This window comes from Lactuca virosa, chromosome 6, assembly GCF_052849685.1.
Source record: "Lactuca virosa cultivar CGN04683 chromosome 6, Lactuca_virosa_CGN04683_v6, whole genome shotgun sequence".
In the NCBI taxonomy this organism is placed as follows: domain Eukaryota; kingdom Viridiplantae; phylum Streptophyta; class Magnoliopsida; order Asterales; family Asteraceae; genus Lactuca; species Lactuca virosa.
Genome location: NC_136431.1, coordinates 194,332,862 through 194,353,916, shown reverse-complemented (window position 1 = coordinate 194,353,916; position 21,055 = coordinate 194,332,862). Strand labels below are relative to the sequence as shown.

The 21,055-nt window shown below is 37.8% G+C and overlaps 2 protein-coding genes across 4 annotated transcripts; one reads left to right on the top strand and one right to left on the bottom strand.

The window, feature by feature from the left end:
• Positions 1-10,867: 10,867 nt before the first annotated feature.
• LOC145122197 (uncharacterized) lies at positions 10,868-11,926 on the top strand. Its single transcript, XM_079057840.1, has 2 exons — positions 10,868-11,318; positions 11,574-11,926. The coding sequence occupies exons 1-2, from the start codon at positions 10,868-10,870 to the stop codon at positions 11,924-11,926; spliced, it is 804 nt and encodes a 267-aa protein (XP_078913966.1).
• A 964-nt stretch (positions 11,927-12,890) lies between these two features.
• DIM1A (Ribosomal RNA adenine dimethylase family protein) lies at positions 12,891-15,428 on the bottom strand. Of its 3 annotated transcripts, none has more exons than XM_079056332.1 (4): positions 15,274-15,428; positions 14,800-14,916; positions 13,862-14,221; positions 12,891-13,795 (listed from the first exon to the last, which is right to left on the bottom strand). In XM_079056332.1, exons 3-4 carry the CDS (start codon positions 14,177-14,179, stop codon positions 13,082-13,084), a joined length of 1,032 nt encoding a protein of 343 aa, XP_078912458.1. In that variant the 5' UTR covers positions 14,180-14,221; positions 14,800-14,916; positions 15,274-15,428; the 3' UTR covers positions 12,891-13,081. The 3 variants fall into 3 exon arrangements, with proteins under 3 accessions (XP_078912458.1, XP_078912459.1, XP_078912460.1); XM_079056333.1 differs by having other exon boundaries at positions 13,862-14,210; XM_079056334.1 differs by lacking the exon at positions 14,800-14,916 and having other exon boundaries at positions 13,862-14,210; positions 15,274-15,413.
• Positions 15,429-21,055: the final 5,627 nt, after the last annotated feature.

The window sequence follows — 21,055 nt, the reverse complement described above, 5'->3', positions numbered from 1 at the left end:
GACTCACAGCCGACTATTGTTTCCTTCCTCCGATTGCTCGGGAATCAGCTCGGGTTGCTCAATGGGCATGATAGGTTCGTCCCTATTTTCATGCAACATCTGTCGCATTTCTTCCCTTTGTTCGGCTAACATAAGCCGAATCATGGCTTGCACTCCAGCCATTGTTATTGGCTCTGGTGCTGCTGCTACAACAGGTGCTTGCTCAATCACTGGTGGTTGATTCCTGTTTTCATCTACGTTTCCAACGCCACTTCTGGTTCTTACCATTTTTGATCTACACACCAATTAAGGTGAATTTAGATCCTCAATCACGATAGATAATCAAATCATCCTTATCACTCCGAAACGTTTACGTGCTAGTTCTAATACCGTCGTCATACGCTTAGAACCCTAAACACATAAGGTTTCCAGATCCGGTTGGCAACAAACCATAGATCCGAACAAATAATATCATATATGGCAACATATATCATTTAGCACATAAAAGCATTTTAGGCAGCTTCCTAAAATAAACTAGTGCTCGTGTCTAAAATATGACAGACACTCACCCCACAATCTTTACTTAGCATTCTAAGTTTAAGTCTAGAAATCCTACAAATTCCTAGTTCGCTTAAACTAATGCTCTGATACCAACTGTGACATCCCCAAAATCACGGCCAGAAAAGACCGGTTTCATTTATGCTTTTAAAATAGTTTCAGAGTAAATCCATTGATTTAAAAGAGTTGCGGAATTTGTTCCCAAAACAAAATATGATAAAATAAATTTTATCAAAGCATTTCATCAAGAGATGCATTTTCATTATATAACAATATTCGGGATGTCATGTTCCGATAAACAGACCAAAAGCATAAACAACAAAAGATAGACCATACAACAGTTACATATAACAACTGGTCTAATATCAAAAGATCTTGATAAGTCATCCAACTTATGCTCTCGCGCCACTACCTGTAATACAACAAAACTGAGTAGGTCAGGCTTGGGAGCCTGGTGAGCATATAGGGTTTTCAACCCACAATAAATAATTATATTTAATTTCACCAACCAACAATAACCCGATTACCCATTCCCGTTATCCTCACTTTACGTCCCTAAAACAACATCTATTATAAGGGACCTAATCTAGGAATTTCATCGGGATGGACTTTACCGCGAGGGGTTTCCTCAGCAATAAAAGTCCTAAGGAAACCATGAGGGGGATAGAGTACACCGGTGAACACATCGTTCACAACACCTACAGGTTATGAGCCTGCTAGCGTTCCACAGGACTGTCTAGAAAGTGTCCGTGGTCATTATCCATACTCCGCTGGATAACTAGATCAACAACAACATCGAGGCCTCTCATCTGTTTATCACACATCAACTATCTACCCATGTTCTACCCAACATATTAGTAGATAAAAATATATATATATATATACATAGTTTAAAACCTGTATAGCATTCTCATTCAATACATATTCTAAACAACAGATGAGACACATACACATAACACGTATTTCATAGAGATAAATCATATCTATGAGATAGAAGAAAGTGAATATACATTCACACATATAAACATATACACATAACACGTATTTCGTATCAAATACTTCAAATTATGTGTTAGAAGAAAGTAACTACACACTCACTTGATCAAAAGATGATCGGACAGCACTACGGCTTTAAAAGTAGTATTCTTCGGTGAAACCGGGATCACTTCGCACACCGGACTTCTCGCGGTAGAGCTTCGGCTCGGAAACTCTTTTCTTCTCGGGATCTTCGGGCTTCAGGACTTGCTTCGGGTATCGGGATGATACCGGGGCTTCGGGGGTACTTCTTTGCACGTAAATCGAGGTAATATGGGAGAGAGAAGGGTGAATTAGCAACCTTGGCCGGCTGCCCCTTCAAATCTATTTATAGGGCAAATTTTTCATTTGCCACGTCGTGGACAGTGTTTGCACGTCGTGGGCTTGAACGTCATTGCATGCGTCATCGTCCACTTGCTTTGTCAGGCATCAGAAGCCATGCCACGTCGTGGTTTCGGACAGTTTTGGGGTTTCGCGCCCCGAACTTCAGAAATTCATAACTTTCGCATACGAACTCCGTTTTTGACGTTCTTTATATTGACGCGTAGGTGAAATTATGCTCTACAACTCTCGTTTAGACTCTGTTCGCTAATTTTGACTTTAATTTTAATATATTATTAATATATTATTTTTAGTAGGCTGGGACAGGAAAACTCCGTTCGAAATTCATAACTCCTTCATCTGAACTCCGTTTTCGTCTGTCTTTTTATCGTTGGACTACTATCGATGAGATCTTCAATTCTCATTTAGAATGTTTTGGCTAAATATCACTCGATCTCTATTTCGAGTATTCGGGCTGCATACCGCTAAGTCGAAACTTCGAAAAATCATAACTTCCTCATACGAAGTCAGATTTAGACGTTCTTTTTATGCACGCTCGCGGTTTAACGTATTCTACGACTTTCGTTTAGATCACTAAGGCTAAATATCGCTCTATCTTAAATTCGCATTTTACGTCATTCAGCGTCGTGCCGGTTCTGTCGCGAAACTTCGACAGATCATAACTTCTTCGTTATAACTCGGATTTCGGCATTCTTTATATATTCGGAAACCTCGTCATGACCACTACGTTTTCATGTATCGATATTGGGTTTATCTAACATTTCATTTTCACGCTTATTTTTATTCTTAATTCATTTAAGACACACAATTAAGCACAAAACACACAATACTCAAATAATACACTTCTATTATTTCAAAATGGGTTACAAATGTCAACCTAGACTATCACATCATCATTAATGTCTGGCCCAGAAACACGGGCGTTACAGGTTCGGAGTGGACTTGGGATCCCGAGGAGGAGATGAGGGAGCACTACCCAAAGTTCTTTTCAGATGCAGCATACTTCGAGGACGAAGTCTAAGACAAGTGGGGGAGAATTGTAACGTCTGGTTCCTGGTACACATTTTGACCTTATTTTTTATTTATTTTGGAAGGGCTACTCGACGAGTTTGTGGCCCTAACTCGTCGAGTAGAAGGCAGAAAAGGTGCGGGTTTTAAGTGAGCTACTCGACGAGTCAAATTCCTGACTCGACGAGTAGGCCAGGCTGGATGAAACCCTAATATTTGGGGTTTGAACCCTATTTAAGCATCATATCTGGCCTCCATTCCAACCTCCATCACCTCCAAACCCTAATCTCGAAACCCTAATCAACCTTGATTGAACTTGAGTTATTTCTTGCCATTTTTGTGATAAAAGCTAGAAGAAGGAAGCAAAAGGCTTGGAGTTGCAGAGGAAGGTCAAAGATCCAGAGCTAAGGACTTATTTCTGTCTTCATAGAGGTATAAAGCTTATACCTTGGCTGTTATTCACTTAGATCCCCTTCTTAGCTTGTATGTTGTCATTTTTGGGTCATTTCCAAGGTTATTCCGAGTTTTGGACCTTTGGGATGTAAGGACTTCAGATCTGGGCACTCTTGAGCTTTGGAAGCTCAAAGTTGCCACCTTTATTCAACCATAGCTCCATTCTATGACTTAGACCTTAATTTTGGTATGGATTGGGTGTTTTAGCTTCATAACACCATGCATGCACGTAAAGTTACTAACTTCACGTGTAATGCTAGCCTAAGGAGTCCAAATCTATCAGTTAGAAGCACTGGAATGGATTAGAATCGACTGAATGGGTATGTAACATGGAGGACTCGACGAGTTGTTCTTGGACTCGATGAGTCGGGTCGTGAACCCTAACTCCTTTTCTAGTTGTGAGAGAAACCATTGAGTTTTGGGAGATGACTCAGTGAATTGGACAAGATTAGGACTCGGAAGCTGAAGAACTCGACGAGTCCAAAGAGGGACTCGGCTAATTGAAGTCGATATGTCCCAATGTTATGATAGGAAGAACTCGACGAGTCTGGGAAGGGACTCGACGAGTTGACTTAGTTGACCACGGGTCTGAATTGTTCAAGAACTCGCCGAGTTGGGAGATGACTCGACGAGTTGGGGTTGACTGCGAGTTGACCTTGACTTTGACTTTGACCAGGGGTAAAATGGTCATTTTACCCTGAGAAGGATTATCAGGTTTTGACTAAGCATTATTGTGATATTGATAGCCGGGGAGTCATTGGAGCAGCTATCAGATATTCCTCATCGCAAGTTTCTGCAGACAGCTTTGCGAGGTGAGTCCTCTCCTATAGGAACGGGTCTAAGGCACCAAGGCCGGCCCGTTTATGTGCGATTGTATGTGTCGGGGTTATCCCGATGTAGATTGTATGTTTCGTACTTCGGTCTGATGCCGGGGAAAGCCCGAGGAAGTTAGTATGCTTGATGTCTTCGTGATTCTTGCATGTGTCTGATTATGTGTTCCGGACTTTGGTCCCATGACAGGGCAAGCCCGAGGAATGTTAGCTTTCATGTTATGTTTATGTTATGTTGTAATGCCCGTGTTTCTAGGCTAGGCATTAATATCGACATTATAGTCTAGGTTAACCTTTGTAACTCATTTTGAAGAAATGAAAAGGGATTATTGAATATTATGTGAATTATGTGTTTTATGCTTAATTATTAGGGTTTAATTAATTAAGAATAAAAAACGAGCGTCAAAAATTAAATTTTAGATAAAGCCGATATCTATTAAGAAACTTGTAGTGGGCGTGACAAGGATTACGGATATATAAAGAATGTCGAAATCCGAGTTATAACGAAGAAGTTATGACCTGTCGAAGTTTCGCGACAAACCGGCACGGGGCCGAATGTCGTAAAAAGTGAGTTTTCGATAAACTACTTTTTGGCCTTAGTGATCTAAACAAAACTCGTAGTGTTCGTTAAACCGAGAGTAGGCATAAAAAGAACGCCCAAATCTGACTTCGTATGAGGAAGTTATGATTTTTCGAAGTTTCAGCTTAGCAGTAGACAGCTAAAAACTCGAATTTTAGATCAAGTGATTTTTAGCCGACACGACCTAAACAAGAATCGAAGGTCTCGTCGTTAGTAGCACAACAGTAAAAAGTCTGACGAAAACGGACGTCGGATGAAGAAGTTATGAATTTTTAACGGATTTCCTGTCCCGGTCTGTTAAAAATAATAATATAAAATTTAAAATCAAAATTAGCCGACGAAGTCTAAACGAAATTTGTAGAGCGTAATTTTACCTACGCGTGCATATAAAGAACGTCAAAAACGGAGCTCGTATGCGAAAGTTATGGATTTTAGAAGTTTTTGCACAAAAATCGAGAAAATTCGCATAGTCACGTTTTTGCCACGTCACCCTCGCTTAGATCGTGCCACGTGTCCGAAATTGGTGAGTCATGCGAGCCACGTGTCCTCGCCTCGCATGTGCCACATGTCCGAAACGAGGCTGAGTCATCCGAGCTGCTGAACGGTCCAATGCATGTCCGACGCGTGTCCTCCTTCACATGTCTGAAGCCCTCGCTAGAAGCCACGGAACCCTACTTCGGACCAGTAGACCTCGGTCCAATCAGGACAGGACAGCAAGCCTTCGCACGCGCAGACCTCGTGCGAGCCATCCCCCTGCGAGCTTCGGATCTGCGACGCGTGGCTCCTTCCCAGCCGTCGGATCAGGACTTCGGACCCCTACAAATACAAGGGTCATGCGAACCCTCCCGGTTACTTTTGAGATTTTGCCATATTTAGCCCCTTTCTTCATATTTTCTTCATCTTAACATCCCCCAAAGCCCCGGTATCGATTATAAGCCCCGGAATACGCCACGAAGTGCCCGTGAAGCCCGGAAAATTTATGTTTTCGGTTTCGAAGCCCGACCCTCGCAGAGCCCGGTTTCTGAATAAAACTCCCGGTTTTATTAGAAACGAACGTTTTAGGAAACGAATTGATGCCCGATTTTCATCAAATCAAGTGAGTGTATAGTCACTTTCATTTTACACATAGATATGAAGTATTTACCTTATAATACGTGCTATGTGTAAATATATTAATTGTTTATTTGAGGTGACTGTTGAGTTGATGTTTTATACAAGTTTTAAACTGTATAAGTAATTTTATCTACAAATATGTTGGGTAGAACATGGGTAGATAGTTGGTGTGTGATGAAATAAAGTGATGAGAGGCCTCGTTGTGATTTGTGATTCAGTCATCTAGCGGAGTTTGGATGACGACCACGGACATTCTAGACAGTCCAGTGGGAAGCACTAGCAGGCCCGCAACCTGTAGGTGTTAATGAACTTGGGTGTTTATTCGCTGTACTCCAATCCCCCTCATGGTTGCCTTTAGGAAATGTATGGCTAAGGAAACCCCTTAGCAGTAGTGTCCATCCCGATTATATTCTTTAGGCTAGGTCCCTTGTGAAAAGTGTTTAGGGACGTAAAGTGAGGATAACGGGAACGGGTAATCAGGGTTATTATTGATTGATGAATTTAATAAGTTTATTATTATTGTGGGTTGAAAACCCTATATGCTCACCAGGCTCCCAAGTCTGACCCACTCAGTTTTTTTATGATTACAGGTAGTGGACCCCGAGCATAGACGGAGGATGACGTGAGATTTTTGGATTATAGGCCAGTAGTTGTAAATAACTGTAGTAAGGCTTATAATGTCTTGTTTATGCTTTTGATCTGTATCGGAACATGACATCCCGAGGTTTTGATATATATGGAAAATATATACCTTCTTAATGAAGGGTTTTGATAAACTTTTATCATATGTTGTTTGGGGACCAATTCCGCAACATCTTTTGAAAAGATTTCTCTGATTTTATTTTAAAAAACATAAATTAAATCGGTCTTTTCTGGCCGAGAAATTAAGGGGATGTCACATATGTTTATGTTATGCTTGTTAATATGGTATGTATACCGGACCTCGGTCTGATACCGGTCGGGGACCGATGCAGGGGCTAGGCCCAAGTTATGTTGGACCTCGGTCTGATGCCGGGCGGGGCCTGATGTCGGATTCGTCCGATGTCGGGCGAGGCCCGATGCAGTGGGCTAGGCCTAGTATGTGATTATGTGTATGGTATGTGGTAGCTTGGGGGAACTCACTAAGCTTCGTGCTTATGGTTTACAGTTTTGTTTTCAGGTACTTCCACTGGCAAAGGGAAGGGCTCGGGATGATTGCAGCGCACACACCATAGTTCAGCCTGGGGCGTTTTTAGACTCTGATATTTTGTTATATGATTTGATACAGTATTTGATGTGATGTTTTGAGACACATGGATTATGATTTTACTTATAATAATTTATGAGTTATGGTTTTATTAATGTTTTAACAACGAAATTTTTGGACCGTATTTTTGGGGTGTTTTAGTTAGGCAAGCACCCAAATATGCTTTGCAGTATGTTTGTTAGTATGTGGTATTTTGGGGAACTCACTAAGCTTTGTGATTACGTTTTTTATGGTTATGGTTTCAAGTACTTCATGTTCGAAATGGAAGGGCCCGACTCAATCGCAGTGCATCCACCCATGTTTCCGCATTATGATGATTTTAGGATTGTACTCTGATAATTGTTTTCTTATAAAGTACTTCTGAATATTTGAAAAGAAAATGATATTGAATGTTGACTTAAAGATAATTAATGTTTTGGCTAAATTAAAAATGAAATTTTTACCTCATAATTTTGGGACGTTACAAGTTGGTATCATAGCCTTAGTTTGATGGATTCAGACATACTTCCGGGTGTGTCTGAACTCAAACTGAGGATTTGGTAAAATAAATTCAAAAAGGAAATGTTTTTAAGGAAAAGGGTTTTCTAATAAAAGAAAGGGTGTGGTGCATGCAATTGACTGAGCTCAAGTAAGTTTTCCCAAAATACCCATACTTTTTATCTGATATGATTTGATTTGTGAATCTGTGAATCGCATTCTAGTTACGGATAAGGGTCTGCTCAGTGTTTGCATGATAGAATGTTAGGTGAGATGCATTTGTATGCCTATTGTATGAGCTTGTATATTTGCATGCTAGTACTAATCAGTCGATAATAGATTGGCTTGATATGTGATGTCTTGTAGCCTTGGGAATTCACCCGAAAGGGTATCGTCCAATAAGCGTCCCGAAATTCACTCTGTGTAAGATAAACAACTAGATTAGGCAGCCATACCGAGGGTTGGACCCCGATATAGCTCTCTGATGCCTAAGTTAGATTGCGACTTTTTGATGTTGCTTTTGTGTTAAGGAATATATGTTCCCTTACTTACCTGCCTGGTTATCATGTCTCCGGGAGTATTTATAGGTTATCTGTGGCTAGTAAAACCCATTTCTTAGACCGGTCCTCCATCCATTACCCGGTCTGCGAGCGGTCGCGCTTCTTGTCCTTGTTTATTTTATTTGCTTCATAATATTTGGCATATTTTCTGGGTTACGATTTTGATGCTTGCGTACGATGTATTCGAATTCGTATTTGTCCGAAACAAGTGGCAATGCTTGTAGCGGCGACCTGGTGAGTACTGGGTCGGTAGTGGGTCTCCTCGAACTATCGGCCTGATACACCATTAATAAGTGCTCACGTCGTGACCAAGGTTAAACTCCAAGGAATTCGATCAGAGATTCAAGAAAAGTGTTTACCTAGAACCGGGTGTTACAGTTAGGGTTTCTCTAGGGTTCATCCAAGGATGAAGAAGGCTAAGAACAAGCCATCCCTAGAGGCTTAAGTGCCTTTAAATACCAAATAAACCCAAAAACGTGCAACCCAATGGGTCGGAGGCGCCTCGCGCTCATTAAAGGGGGTCCCACACTTCTCAGATAAATTTTGGATTTATTAGTTTTCAGCTTCAGTTTCAAACAATCATAACTTCTTCGTTCTTAACCCGATTTTAGTGATCTTTATATGCACGAGAAGGTATTGACGAGCCTCACAATCTTATCCAGTTAGTTTTGACTTAAAATATACCGAACTAAATTCATTAATTCATGCAAATAGTCTGAAATATCATTTTTCTCATTTTATTTGACTCCAGTTCACACTTTCATGGGCTTAAATCCCTTAACCAACATTATCAGCATCTAATAAGGTCTAAACTTTATTCACTTGAAGCCTAAGACCTTACTCGATCAAATTACGGTCTGCTATCCCGAAATTAAAAACATCCTGAAGTTAGATGTTACAGAGAATCTTGATCTTCACGTTGTGTATGAGAAACTTTAAAGACCAAATAATGTAATTAACATGTTTTTTAGGGTTTTTAGCTTTTTTTTTTAATATTTTTCTCATCAACCAAATTATATTTTCCTATATTTGTTAACTTAAAGGCTTATAAGCTCAAAATATATTTAGATACCTATACAAAAAGATTTTATTTGTTTGTTAACCAACTAATGATACAATTTTATTTTGTTTTGTTTAACTCAAAAACTATAATTATGTAATTCTAATAATTATAAGAATATCCATCCAGAAAATTTAAGGGTTGTCCAATTGAAATATGTACACTAAAATATTTATTTAATTTTCAAAATCAAAAGATGTTCATGGACACCTTTTGGAATAACATAGATTGCGTACATAAATGATGTTTTGTAACTTAAGTATTTTAATATTAAAATGTTATGTTTTTAATTATTAGTTCTTAAAAAAACAAAAAATAATAATGATTTAAAAGAAATGATGTAACATATTAAGACACAACGTTACTCCCTAACATTGTCACTCCTTAACATCATGTTAAGCTTAATTAAAAAAGTAACTTGACAGCATAATGCATACTTAACATAACATCAGTTCCTCCTGTCCGTGTTACATAATGAAAAGGCATTCACGCATATTCCATTGGTTAAGGGTTTGGATAAGGTGTGTTTGGCCATGTGTACCCAATCCCACTTGTGAGGTACGGATCAATTCGGCACATAATGTTTGATGTATGCGTCATATATTTTGAAGATATGTATATATTTTAAATTAGAATTTGCTTTAGAGTATGAGTCAAAACTTATACTATTAAATCATATACTTACGTAATAATAAATACCCAATTAAATAAATTTATTGTAAACCTAAGAACAAGTATTTTAAATGAATCAATTTTTATTTTTTTTAGGAAAATCGTTTAACCAAAAGTGGTCCAGTTTAAACTGATTCAAACGGTTTAACGTTTTAACCATTAATACCAGTTTGGGATTGAATTAACGGAAACCAATTTAAAACGATCCAAAAACCAATTTTAAATACATATTGGTCCTTCGAATATATCCTTCACGTTTTCAAACTATAGTTCATATGAGATGTTGACCGATTTTTACCAGACGTTCGTGACTATGGTTGCGTGAAAGTAAAAGCCCTCTTTTATTATAACAGTCGATGATAAAAACTTTAATTTAATGAGACACCGCCTCCTTCAATCAATCAATATTCATATCACTTAAGGCCATGTAAGATTTGTAACCGGGTGAAATATAAGTTACCAGACAAAAAAATGATTTAAAATTTTTACCACGTGTTCTTTCCTATTTAAAAAAACGAATATAATGAATTTTTTAAAGATAACCCTATCCATAAACCTAGTTGTTGCCGATTACAAATTTGCTAGATAGAAGGCTAAAATCCGATTTCAAACCATTCGGTTTTTTACCAAAACCGAATTGCTTTTGTTGGGATGACGCAACACATTAGACCATCTGGTATACATTGCACGAAGGGTTTCGTGGTTGAGGTGGACCACGACCACGACCGTGCACACCATCCCGGCCGGTCGTGGTCGATCATGGTCGTTATATTCCGTGTGTTCTAGACGACGAACTCAAACGCCAAATCAAAACATTTTCCTTCTTTTGACCGTTCAACGGTCATTTTTTAAGTTTTAAATATTTTTTTTTTCAAAAACTCAATACCTATATAAATCTAATAAAACCTTCACATTTCATCACATTTTACTCTCATTCTATAAACCAAAAAACACATGGAGGATTTGGCATTGTTAAAAAAAATTTACTCGGATGATGACGAGGAATTCATCTCGACATTCTTCAATATTTTGCAACACATTCACGATGAAGAAAGTTCGAATGTTGCTCGTACAAGGGCGGTCGTCAATCGTGATCGCCAAGCCGCACACGACTTATTGGTATGTGATTACTTCGCCGATAATTGTCTTTACAATGATGACGCATTCGAACGTCGTTTCCGTTTAAATAATGCTATATTTTTATGTATTAGTAATGCTTTAAAAGTCCGTTATGATTTTTTCAAACAAAAACCGGACGCTAGAGGAAGAATGGGTTTTAGTAGTAGACAAAAGTGTTCGGCTGTGCTTAGGTATTTGGGATACGATATAGCATTTGATGCATCTGACGAATACTTGAAAATATCCGAGAGGACCGCAGTTGATTGTGTAGATTGGTTTTGTGCATGTGTGTATGAGGTTTTTCACCAACAATATTTGCGTAAACCTACTCCCCTGGATATTGAGAGATTATATTCGGCTCATGAAGAGAGGCATGGATTTCGGGTATGCTTGGCGGTCTAGATTGTATGCATGTGGCTTGGGAAAAATGTCCAATTGTATGGCGTGGTCAATTCACTCGAGGAGATATAGGTGAACCAAGTATAATCCTAGAAGTTGTTGCATCTAATGATTTATGGATATAACATTTCTTTTTTTGGAGACGCGGGGTCTAACAACGACATTAACGTTCTTGGTCAGTCTCCACTTTTCAACGATCTTTGGACCGGCAAAACACCTTATATGACGTTCACGGTGAACGGATATTCCTACAAATACGGTTACTACCTTTGTGATGGGATATACCCGAATTATTCTACACTTATGAAGGCATATTCGGTTCCTCAAAGTGAAAAGACAAAGTTGTTCATAAAGAGGCAGGAATCAGCGAGGAAGGATATCGAGAGGGCATTTGGAGTCCTCAAGCAGACATGGCATGTAGTGAAATACGCTACACGACTTTGGGATAAGGAAATAATTAAAAAAAATGGTCCTTGCATGTATTATAATGCATAATATGATCATTGAAGATCAAGGTCGAGCGATTTGCACGTATGATCTGGACGACGTCGTCATCCCGCTTGAAGAGTTCGTACCCGGAACAAATGAACTTTTATCACGAGTTGTTGAAATTCATAACAGCGAAACGTGTTTCAATCTTCGAGAAGATGTCGCGGATCATTTGTACCAACTCAACATGGACAAATATTAGTTTTTTTTTACTAGTGTTTGTTTTTTTTTAATTTAAGTTATTTAAGTTAATGTAATGTTTTTTTTATTCTAGGTTAATTAAGTAATGTAGTTTGAAGTTGTGTTTTTATTTTTATAATTAATGAAAAAGTAGTTAAAAAATTCAATGTTTTTTTTTATTTTCAAAAAATGTAATTTTATTGTATTTTTGAATTAAAAATAATAAAAAAATGATGTGAAGCGGAGTGGTTAATGGTGGGTATCTCATAGGTTTAATGAAAGTTAGTGGTAATGACGTGACACTCACCATTATAATGGTTAGTGTTTGGTATAACGAATGGTCTTATGGACCATCGGTTCACATAAAGCACAACGATGATCAAACCACATCAATGGACCACAAAAATATTAAAATAAAGTTTCAATCTAAACAGTCATGTATGGAGGACGCAACAAGTATAAATGAATGCCGAAAACAAATTATAACTTATACTCGAAATTGGACTTATTTTTTAAATATATTTAATGAAATACATGACTTTTACTTTTCATATTGAATATTTATCAAGCATGAAAACAAATCAAAACTACATATAGATATAAAATACAAAAGATTCAATTTAATTAGTTAGACTATTTGGATCGATTTTCGGTTCTGCTTTATACCATTTGGTTTAACAGAAACAACCTATATATAAACTCTTTCAAAAACACATAAAAAACAAACTTATATAAACTCTTTCAAAAACACATAAAAAACAAACTCTTAGTAGTTAATTCATACTATAAATTCTTTTAAAACGCTTTAACCCGATATAATTAGCTTTTACAAAACTTTCACCAATCAAAAACTACAAATCACAATAGTTTAAATTGCAACACATCTAAACACCCCACTAACCAAAATTCCAACAACATATAATCCGAAAAATAATCACAACTGGTTTACTCAAATTAAAAAATCATACAAAATTAAACCCTTCAAGAAAAATGAATCCCCACTTTGTTGAACAAAGACAACAAATGCATAAAATCCTCTTGAGCAAGTTTCGAAGATCTCTTCAATTCAAACTCCCCTTCTTTCAAAACCCCCAAAACCTTCTCTTTAAAATCCGACTTTGTCTCCCCATCTTCCATATCCATTTCCTCATCCTCATCCTCACTCTCCTCCTCCATCTCGCCGGAATCACCAAGAACCGCCATATCCACCGCCACATCCGCCGCCTGAGGAACCCCCAACGCTTGAAGTGTTTTATAGTTTTTCTCCATAATCGAAAGTATACGTTTTTGCCTAAAAATCGAACCTAGGGTTTTGTTTTTTCTAGTGAAACAAATCCTCACTAACCCATCCCATTCTTTGAAGTTAACCACGGGTGGTGGTTTTCTCGGCTCGATTCTAACCACAGATGAGTCAACTTTTGGTGGTGGCCGGAAGTTGTTTTTCCCAACTTTTAGTAGGTGTGAAACACGCGCTAAAAGTTGGGTGTTGACTGAGAGGCGACAATAAAGGGAGTCACTAGGTTGAGCTACTAATCGCATTGCAAATTCCCTTTGAAACATAATTATTGCACATCGAAATGAAGGTTTGTGGTTTAATAATTTGAATGTTAGTGGAGATGATATTTGGTATGGAATGTTGGCTACACATATGTCAAAATATGGGAGATCACATTTCAATACATCGCCTTGTATAACCTATGAAATTGAAAAAAAAAATGTTAAATAACGATTTTACCGTTTTGTTTACAAAAAAATTGTTACCTTGAGTCGATTAGAAAACGGGGTTCCTTGAAAACGACGTTGTAATTCGAGAACCATACGTGGATCGAGTTCAACAGCAATAACTGATTTTCCAGCTTCTAGAAGCTTCTTGGTGAGATTACCAGTTCCAGGACCAATTTCAAGGATTATATCTGTGGAGTTGATTCCAGCTTTTTGGACAATGGAATCAACAAGTAAAGGGTTCTTGAGGATATGTTGACCTTTTGACTTGTGGAATTGAATTCCTCCTTGATAATGATTTGAAGAGCCACTAGATCCACGTGGGGTTTTTTCCTTCCTTATTTTCCCTCCTGCCATGCTTTGTTGATTGTGGATTACACAGCTTTTTCTGTAAACAAACTGTTTATATGTGTAAAATGACTAAAAAGGGCTTCCTTTACATATAAGCATCTTAAGAACGTCATTTAAAAACACTAGGAGGAAATAAGTAGCATCTATTGTTAATTCCCAAGTTACCAACATCAAAATTCAAAAGTTAAACAATAAGACCTGTATATTATAATTGATATGTGAAAACATGCATATTAATAAAGTACTATCCCAGTGTCCCTCTCAGGCATTTCATCAAACAGCTTGCCTGCAAACACATACCCTCTTTTACAAAACACTGTACACATCAGACTTCATACATTTGAACAGAAAACACATTTAGCAAATCAGTAGCAGCAAACAAAAAGCAAATCAATTATCTCTGAAAGTAAGAGATCACCTAACAGAATTCCAGAGAAGAACTTGAACTTGCAGATTGATATTAAAAAAAAAAATTAAAAAAAAAAAAAAAAAACACTACGGAAGTTTCTTATGTGAAAAAGGAAATCACAAGAAAAAGAACACCTTTTGGATAAAAAGAAATCGACCAACATCAATTGGCAAGTTCAAAGAAAGCAGAAAAAAAAAGGAAGGAAGATAAATAGAACCTGGGGTTGGGTGCGACGGAGTTGTGGCTATTGAAGGTCTCCGGCCGGTGGCTTCACAGGGGAGGCGACGACGAGCAGGGGAGAGTTGACGTGAGGAGCAGATAGCGAGAGGCGATGCTGTAATCGTAAGGATAATGAGTAAGGTTTTATTAGGTTAAGGGCAATTAGATGGAATAAGGAGTTTTTATAAGTTAGGGGAACAGCTAGTCAGCTATAAGGCAGATATATAACTAAAAACAACAAAGCAGAAAAATCAAAACTCCAGAACTGATCAACAGGTACATGAAACTGTCCAATTAATCTCGTGGTTATCACAAAGGGCTAAAGAGTTATCAAAGAAAAGGCTGAGATTGAAATCATGTAAATTGGAAAAAGAAGGCAGAGATTGAACCACCTGACTTGTTATTTGAAGAGTTTAGGAATAATGAGAGAGAGAGAGAGAGAGAGAGAGAGAGAGAGAGAGAGAGAGCGAACCAGGAGGTATAGCCGATGGAGGGGGCTGCGATGGAAGGAGGCCGATTGTAAAAGACGGTGGAGGGAAGGAGGAGCTGCGATAGAGACTCTAGGGTTTTAGACCAACCACCATAGAGATTGGGTTTATGTGTTCATATTTCCACTTAATTCATCCACCTAAAAACTAAAAATAAAATGATTTTATTTAATATATATATATATATATATATATATATATATATATATATATATATATATATATATTTTATTTATTTTAATTCCATTTAAATTATGTTGTTTTGTGAATGAATGAAAAAACCTAAGCAGATATATCATCTTCTGATTTCGATTAAATAACGGTATTTTAAAATGTTGACTTATAAGTTATAACAACGATACGAGAGTAGCTGGAGGAGGACAACAATTATGCGCACCACCATGAAGGTCGGGTGGTGCTGAAAAGGTGCCACGATCATTGACATCAGTGGTGTATGTTTGTGGAAATAATCCCCTTAGGGTTTGCATTGTATTATCATCAGTATATATACAAAGTATAATATATAAAATACACAAAAGACCCCTATGATATACATGTATACCAAACATACACTAAAATAAATAAATAGGTACATTAACACTCCCCCTCAGTTTGAGTGGTTCCCGAATGTTTAAATTGTCACGAAAATCCAAAAAATAATGGTGTAGGTAGTCCTTTGGTGAAGATATATGCAAACTGATGAGCCGAACAAACATGCAACACGCAAACCTGACCAATGACAACGCGTTCCCTAACAAAATGTAAGTCTATTTCCACATGTTTGGTTCTTTGGTGTTGAATTGGGTTAGAAGCTAAGTACATGACACTCACATTGTCACAAAACATGATCGTAGATCGAGTTAGAGGGCACGAAAGTTCAAGAAGGAGATTTTGGAGCCAAGTGGTTTCGGCAACAACATTAGCTACCCCCTGATACTCAGCTTCGGCACTAGACTGAGAGACGATGTGTTGACGTTTGGAAGACCAAGAAACCCAGAGGTAGATCAGCGTGTCAAGGGACAACCAGCAAAGTCAGCATCAGAATAAGAAACCAAACGATCGACATGAGACAGACGAATGAAAAGACCATGATGAAGTGTACCCTGAAGATAACGCAAGATACACTTAAGAGCTAGAAAGTGGGGTTCACACGGATCATGCATGTACAAACAAATTTGTTGAACTGCATAAGGAATATTTGGTTGAGTGAAAGCCACATACTCAAGAGCCCTAACTATACTTCTATACAGGGTGGGATCAGAAACCGGATCTCTTGAGGAATAGAGTTTCGGTTTGGTGTCCATAGGAGTGCTACACGGGTTGCAGGAGGTCATATCAGCTCGAGATAGAATCTCCTTGCCAAAGGCAGTCTGTGACAAAAACAGACTATCTGTAGAACGAGTAGCAGGAATGTCGAGAAAAAAAGACAGAAGACCTAAGTCCATCATAGAAAACTCATATGAGAGTCGAGTAATGACTCACGTGAAAAGGGATGGGTTATAAGCCGTGAGAATGATATCATCCACATAAAGAAGAAGATAGATGGTCTCGAAGCACGGTGGAAAGTGAAAAAGAAAGGTGTCCAAGCGACTAGTGGTAAACCCGAGCGAAGAGATATATACAACAAATCGTTGGTACCAGGCACGGGGGGGTTGTTTGAGGCCATATAAGGCCTTACGTAAGTGGAACACGTGGTATGGATGAGCGGGATGAACATAGCATGGTGGTTGTTTCATATAAACCTATTCGGTAAAGTCACCATGAAGAAAGGCATTTTTAACATCAAGCTGATGAATGGGCCAGTAACGGGAGACAACAATACTAAGAACAGTGTGAATGGTAGCAGGTTTCACAACTGGACTCAAAGTGTCATGAAAATCTAGACCGAGTTGTTGAGAGAAACCTTGAGAAACTAATTTGCCTCTGTAACGATTAAGGTTACCGTGATAGTCAAATTTGTGACGGTAGAGTCATCGATAACCAACAATGTTGTCATTGGGAGGAAGAGGAACAATATCCCACGTATGATTGTCGACGAGAGCTGACATTTATGCATCCATAGCTAGCTTCCAATTTGGATAAGTCATGACATGAGCTGTGGATATGGGGATAAGGGAGATGTCGGAAGTAGCAAAAAGATTAAGAATGGTACGCGTTCTTAAGGAACAAGTACGAGAGCGAGTAGTCAAGTAGCATTTTTGGCTAGGAAATTCTATCTATGTATGGTCAACTCTTGATGTATCTTGAAACTCTAAGATTGATGTCATACATGTTATTCATTTCAAAAAAAACTATTCAAATCAAAAACTCATTCGTGAAGCCCTAAACCTAGTTCAATGCACTATGTTCACTCTACTTTGGGTTGTAACCCTAAATTCCTAGTTCAAACATCTTTTTGGGCCAGGAATCATTTATTGGGCCTAATGGACCAATAAACCCACAACCTAATTATTTTGGGTTAAGAATACACATTTGGGCCCTAGTTGGACCCACATTCATTACACTATAGAATTTTAGGCCATAAGACTCTTCATGGGCCTTATTGGTCCTAAAACCACCTTCTTTAAATATATAGGCCGAAAAACCCATATATTTGCCTCATTTGGGCCGCAAACTCAAATATGAGTCCAATGGGCCGAAAACTTCCATATTGGGCCTTATAATTTTGGTTGATATTCAATACTAGCCCAACATCCAAATTTCTTTCATCTTCTCTCCAATTCTCGGCCCACATACAAAAAAAAGAGAAAGAAAAACTCAAATATGGGGTAATTAGAGTGACACTTCATTATAAACCACCAAATAACAATGTCATAATCTCACATGTCTCCATGCATCAACTAAAGACCACCATGCAAAAACCACACCACATTCTCTCTCTTCTCTTCTTATTCTCGGCCTCCCCTCTCCATTTCACACTTGAATTCATTTCTAAACTTCTCTCTAAATCTTCAAGGATTCCTCCATTTTCCTTCAAGAAAAATTATGAGGTGGTGTAAATTTTCAATAAGTTTTCACCAAAGCCCTTTCAATATTGGTAAGTTACTTCCTATTCAAGATGTTTAACTTCATTTTTATGATGAATCTTTCACTCATAAGCACTCCATTTCGTGACTCTTGCTCCTTAGAACTCCTTAAGTTCGAAAACTCCTCCCAAGAAGCAAGCTAGGCCGAAATCTCCTTCAATCTCCTTCAAAAACCGAATCTATCAACCAAAGTGAGTTCATACCCCCTTGTTTTCGGTTTTTACTATGTTTTAGGGGAGGATACAAGTTGCTTTGTGTTAGATCTATGTATTTGTTCATATTTATGTGTGTTTTTCATATTATATGTTGTGATTTTGTGTTGAAATTTCATGAAACTCGAAATTACTACCAAAACTTGGTGATATTTGCAACCTAAATCACTTATGCACATACCATGAGATTGTAAGGATAAAACATGTTAAGAATGTTAAAAGCTAAACAAAACCGTAAGAGGGGCCTTATTTGACAAAAATACAAAAAGTAAAACCTTTATGTTAATTCACAATTTTAAGGGACTAAAAGAGTCATTTTTAAATAAAAATGGATCTTTATGATATTCATGAATTTAAAAGGGCCAAAAGTGTTAATTTTCACAAAATGGGCTTAAATTGGGCCTTCACGGTTTCATGGGCTTAATTTGTAAACTTTTGACCTTTGTGGATTAAATTATCATTTTAAACAAATTTGAGCCAAAATATAAATTTTTGGTTAAATGGGCTGAAAATGTCAATTTTATTAAACTTGGGCCCAAAATGTAAATTTCTATACATTTGGGCCGCAAATGTCAATTTTCATCAAAGATTGGGCCGAAAATGTTATTTCTAACAAAAGTGGGCTAAAAATGTTGTTTTATTTAAAATAAGCCCTTAAATGTAAACTTTTGGTCTTAAGGGACCTAAAGTGTCATTTTTTCCAAAGATGTGCCTTAATTGTAAACTTTCGGCTTGATGGGCCAAAAATGTCATCATTACAAAAAGTGAACCTTTTATGTCATTTTGGTAAACAATTGAGCTAAAACAAACAACGTAATAACAAACGGACTAATTATGTCATTTTCACTCTTATTGGGCCTGGAATATACCTTACATGTTTATTGGGCCTTAGTGGTCAATTTACATGCTTATTGGGCCTGAAATATACCTTACATGTTTATTGGGCCTTAGTGGTCCATTTACATGTTTATTGGGCCTGAAATATATATTACATGTTTATTGGGCCTCAGTGATCCAGTTACATGCTTATTGGGTCTGATACTTTCATCACATGTCATTGGGCCTTAGTGACCAATTTACATGTTTGATAAGTCTTGTAAATTCATTTCATGTTTATTGGACCTTATAACCTAAATACATACACGGAAACATTATTTTGAAACGATAAATAATGTGATACACTGTTCGCGTAAATTTAGTTAAGGTTCTTGTTAGACGTTCTTTCATTCGTACCTACCTAGTGTACACCCTTTAGTCTTGTAGTTATAACTAGAGGCTCCTGGAGGGAGAGCGAGAGTTTGTGTATAGATCTATACGGGGTTGACAGCCCCGCACCTGAGTTGTTCGATACAGCTAGACTAGGCCAGTCTAGGGTGACAAATGTCTTACCTTAAACAAGCGACGCCTGAAAAACGTCATGACAGGCAGATCAGTCATATCAAGTATGGTTATAACGACTCACATAAAAATTAACTCCACTGTAAAATTTACGGAATACATATACGTTTCTACAGTTACAATTCTATACAAACACTATTTTACGGTCTTTGGGTTTAAGACCACAACACCTTTACACGCAGAAAATATCGGGTTTTCTGGGAAAACTTACATTATACATTACCTTTTACCTACAACAGAAAACATAGGAATTCTGGAATACACTCTTTATACATTTTCAAAACAGAAACACGCATGCTTTAATACAAGATTTGATACAAAGCGTTCAAACCATTTATCTCTTTTACAAAAAAATATCGGATTTTCTGGTGTTTACAAAGTGATACAAACTTTTCATACAAATATGTTTATGAACTCACAAACATTATATATGTTGACCATTTTCAAAATAACTTGTATTCTCAGGAAATCGTTAAGCAGGTTGGCCTTCAAGAACTCATGGATTTTGATGTATTTTGCTATCATCGTACACTTATATTTGGAAATGTAATTTGTAATCCAACACACTGGTGTAAACAATGACGGTTGTATTATTGTATGTGTGATGATGATGTTGTCGTGATTCAGTTATATACACTGTGATGGTATTACAAGATGAAGTCACCCAACCCTCGGACGTTTCCGTCGTTCCGGTTCGAGGGTGTGACACCATGTGATCAGTTTGAGGGGGAACCGATGTGGATGAGAGAGGGAGAGGGGTGTCGTTATCGGCAGAAAGCTACTGATAGTCAGATTCGGGAGGGGGAGGGTGAAAATAAGAGTAAGGAAAATGATCTTCATCGAATATGACATGACGGGATATGATGGCACGTTGAGTGACAAGGTCTAGACATTTATGTCCCTTGTGGTATGGGGAGGGACCTAGATAGAAACATGCAGTTTATCGAGGGGAAAGCTTGTGGGTGCAGGTGGAAGATGTGTTAGGATAACACAAGCATCCAAAGACACGAAGATGATCATACTTCAAAAAGAAACCAAATATAACTTTAAAGGGGGTCTTAAAGGATAAAGTGGTAGTGGGAAGGAGATGTTGGGTTTTGAGCATTCTAACACTCCTAAGTGTACATGCA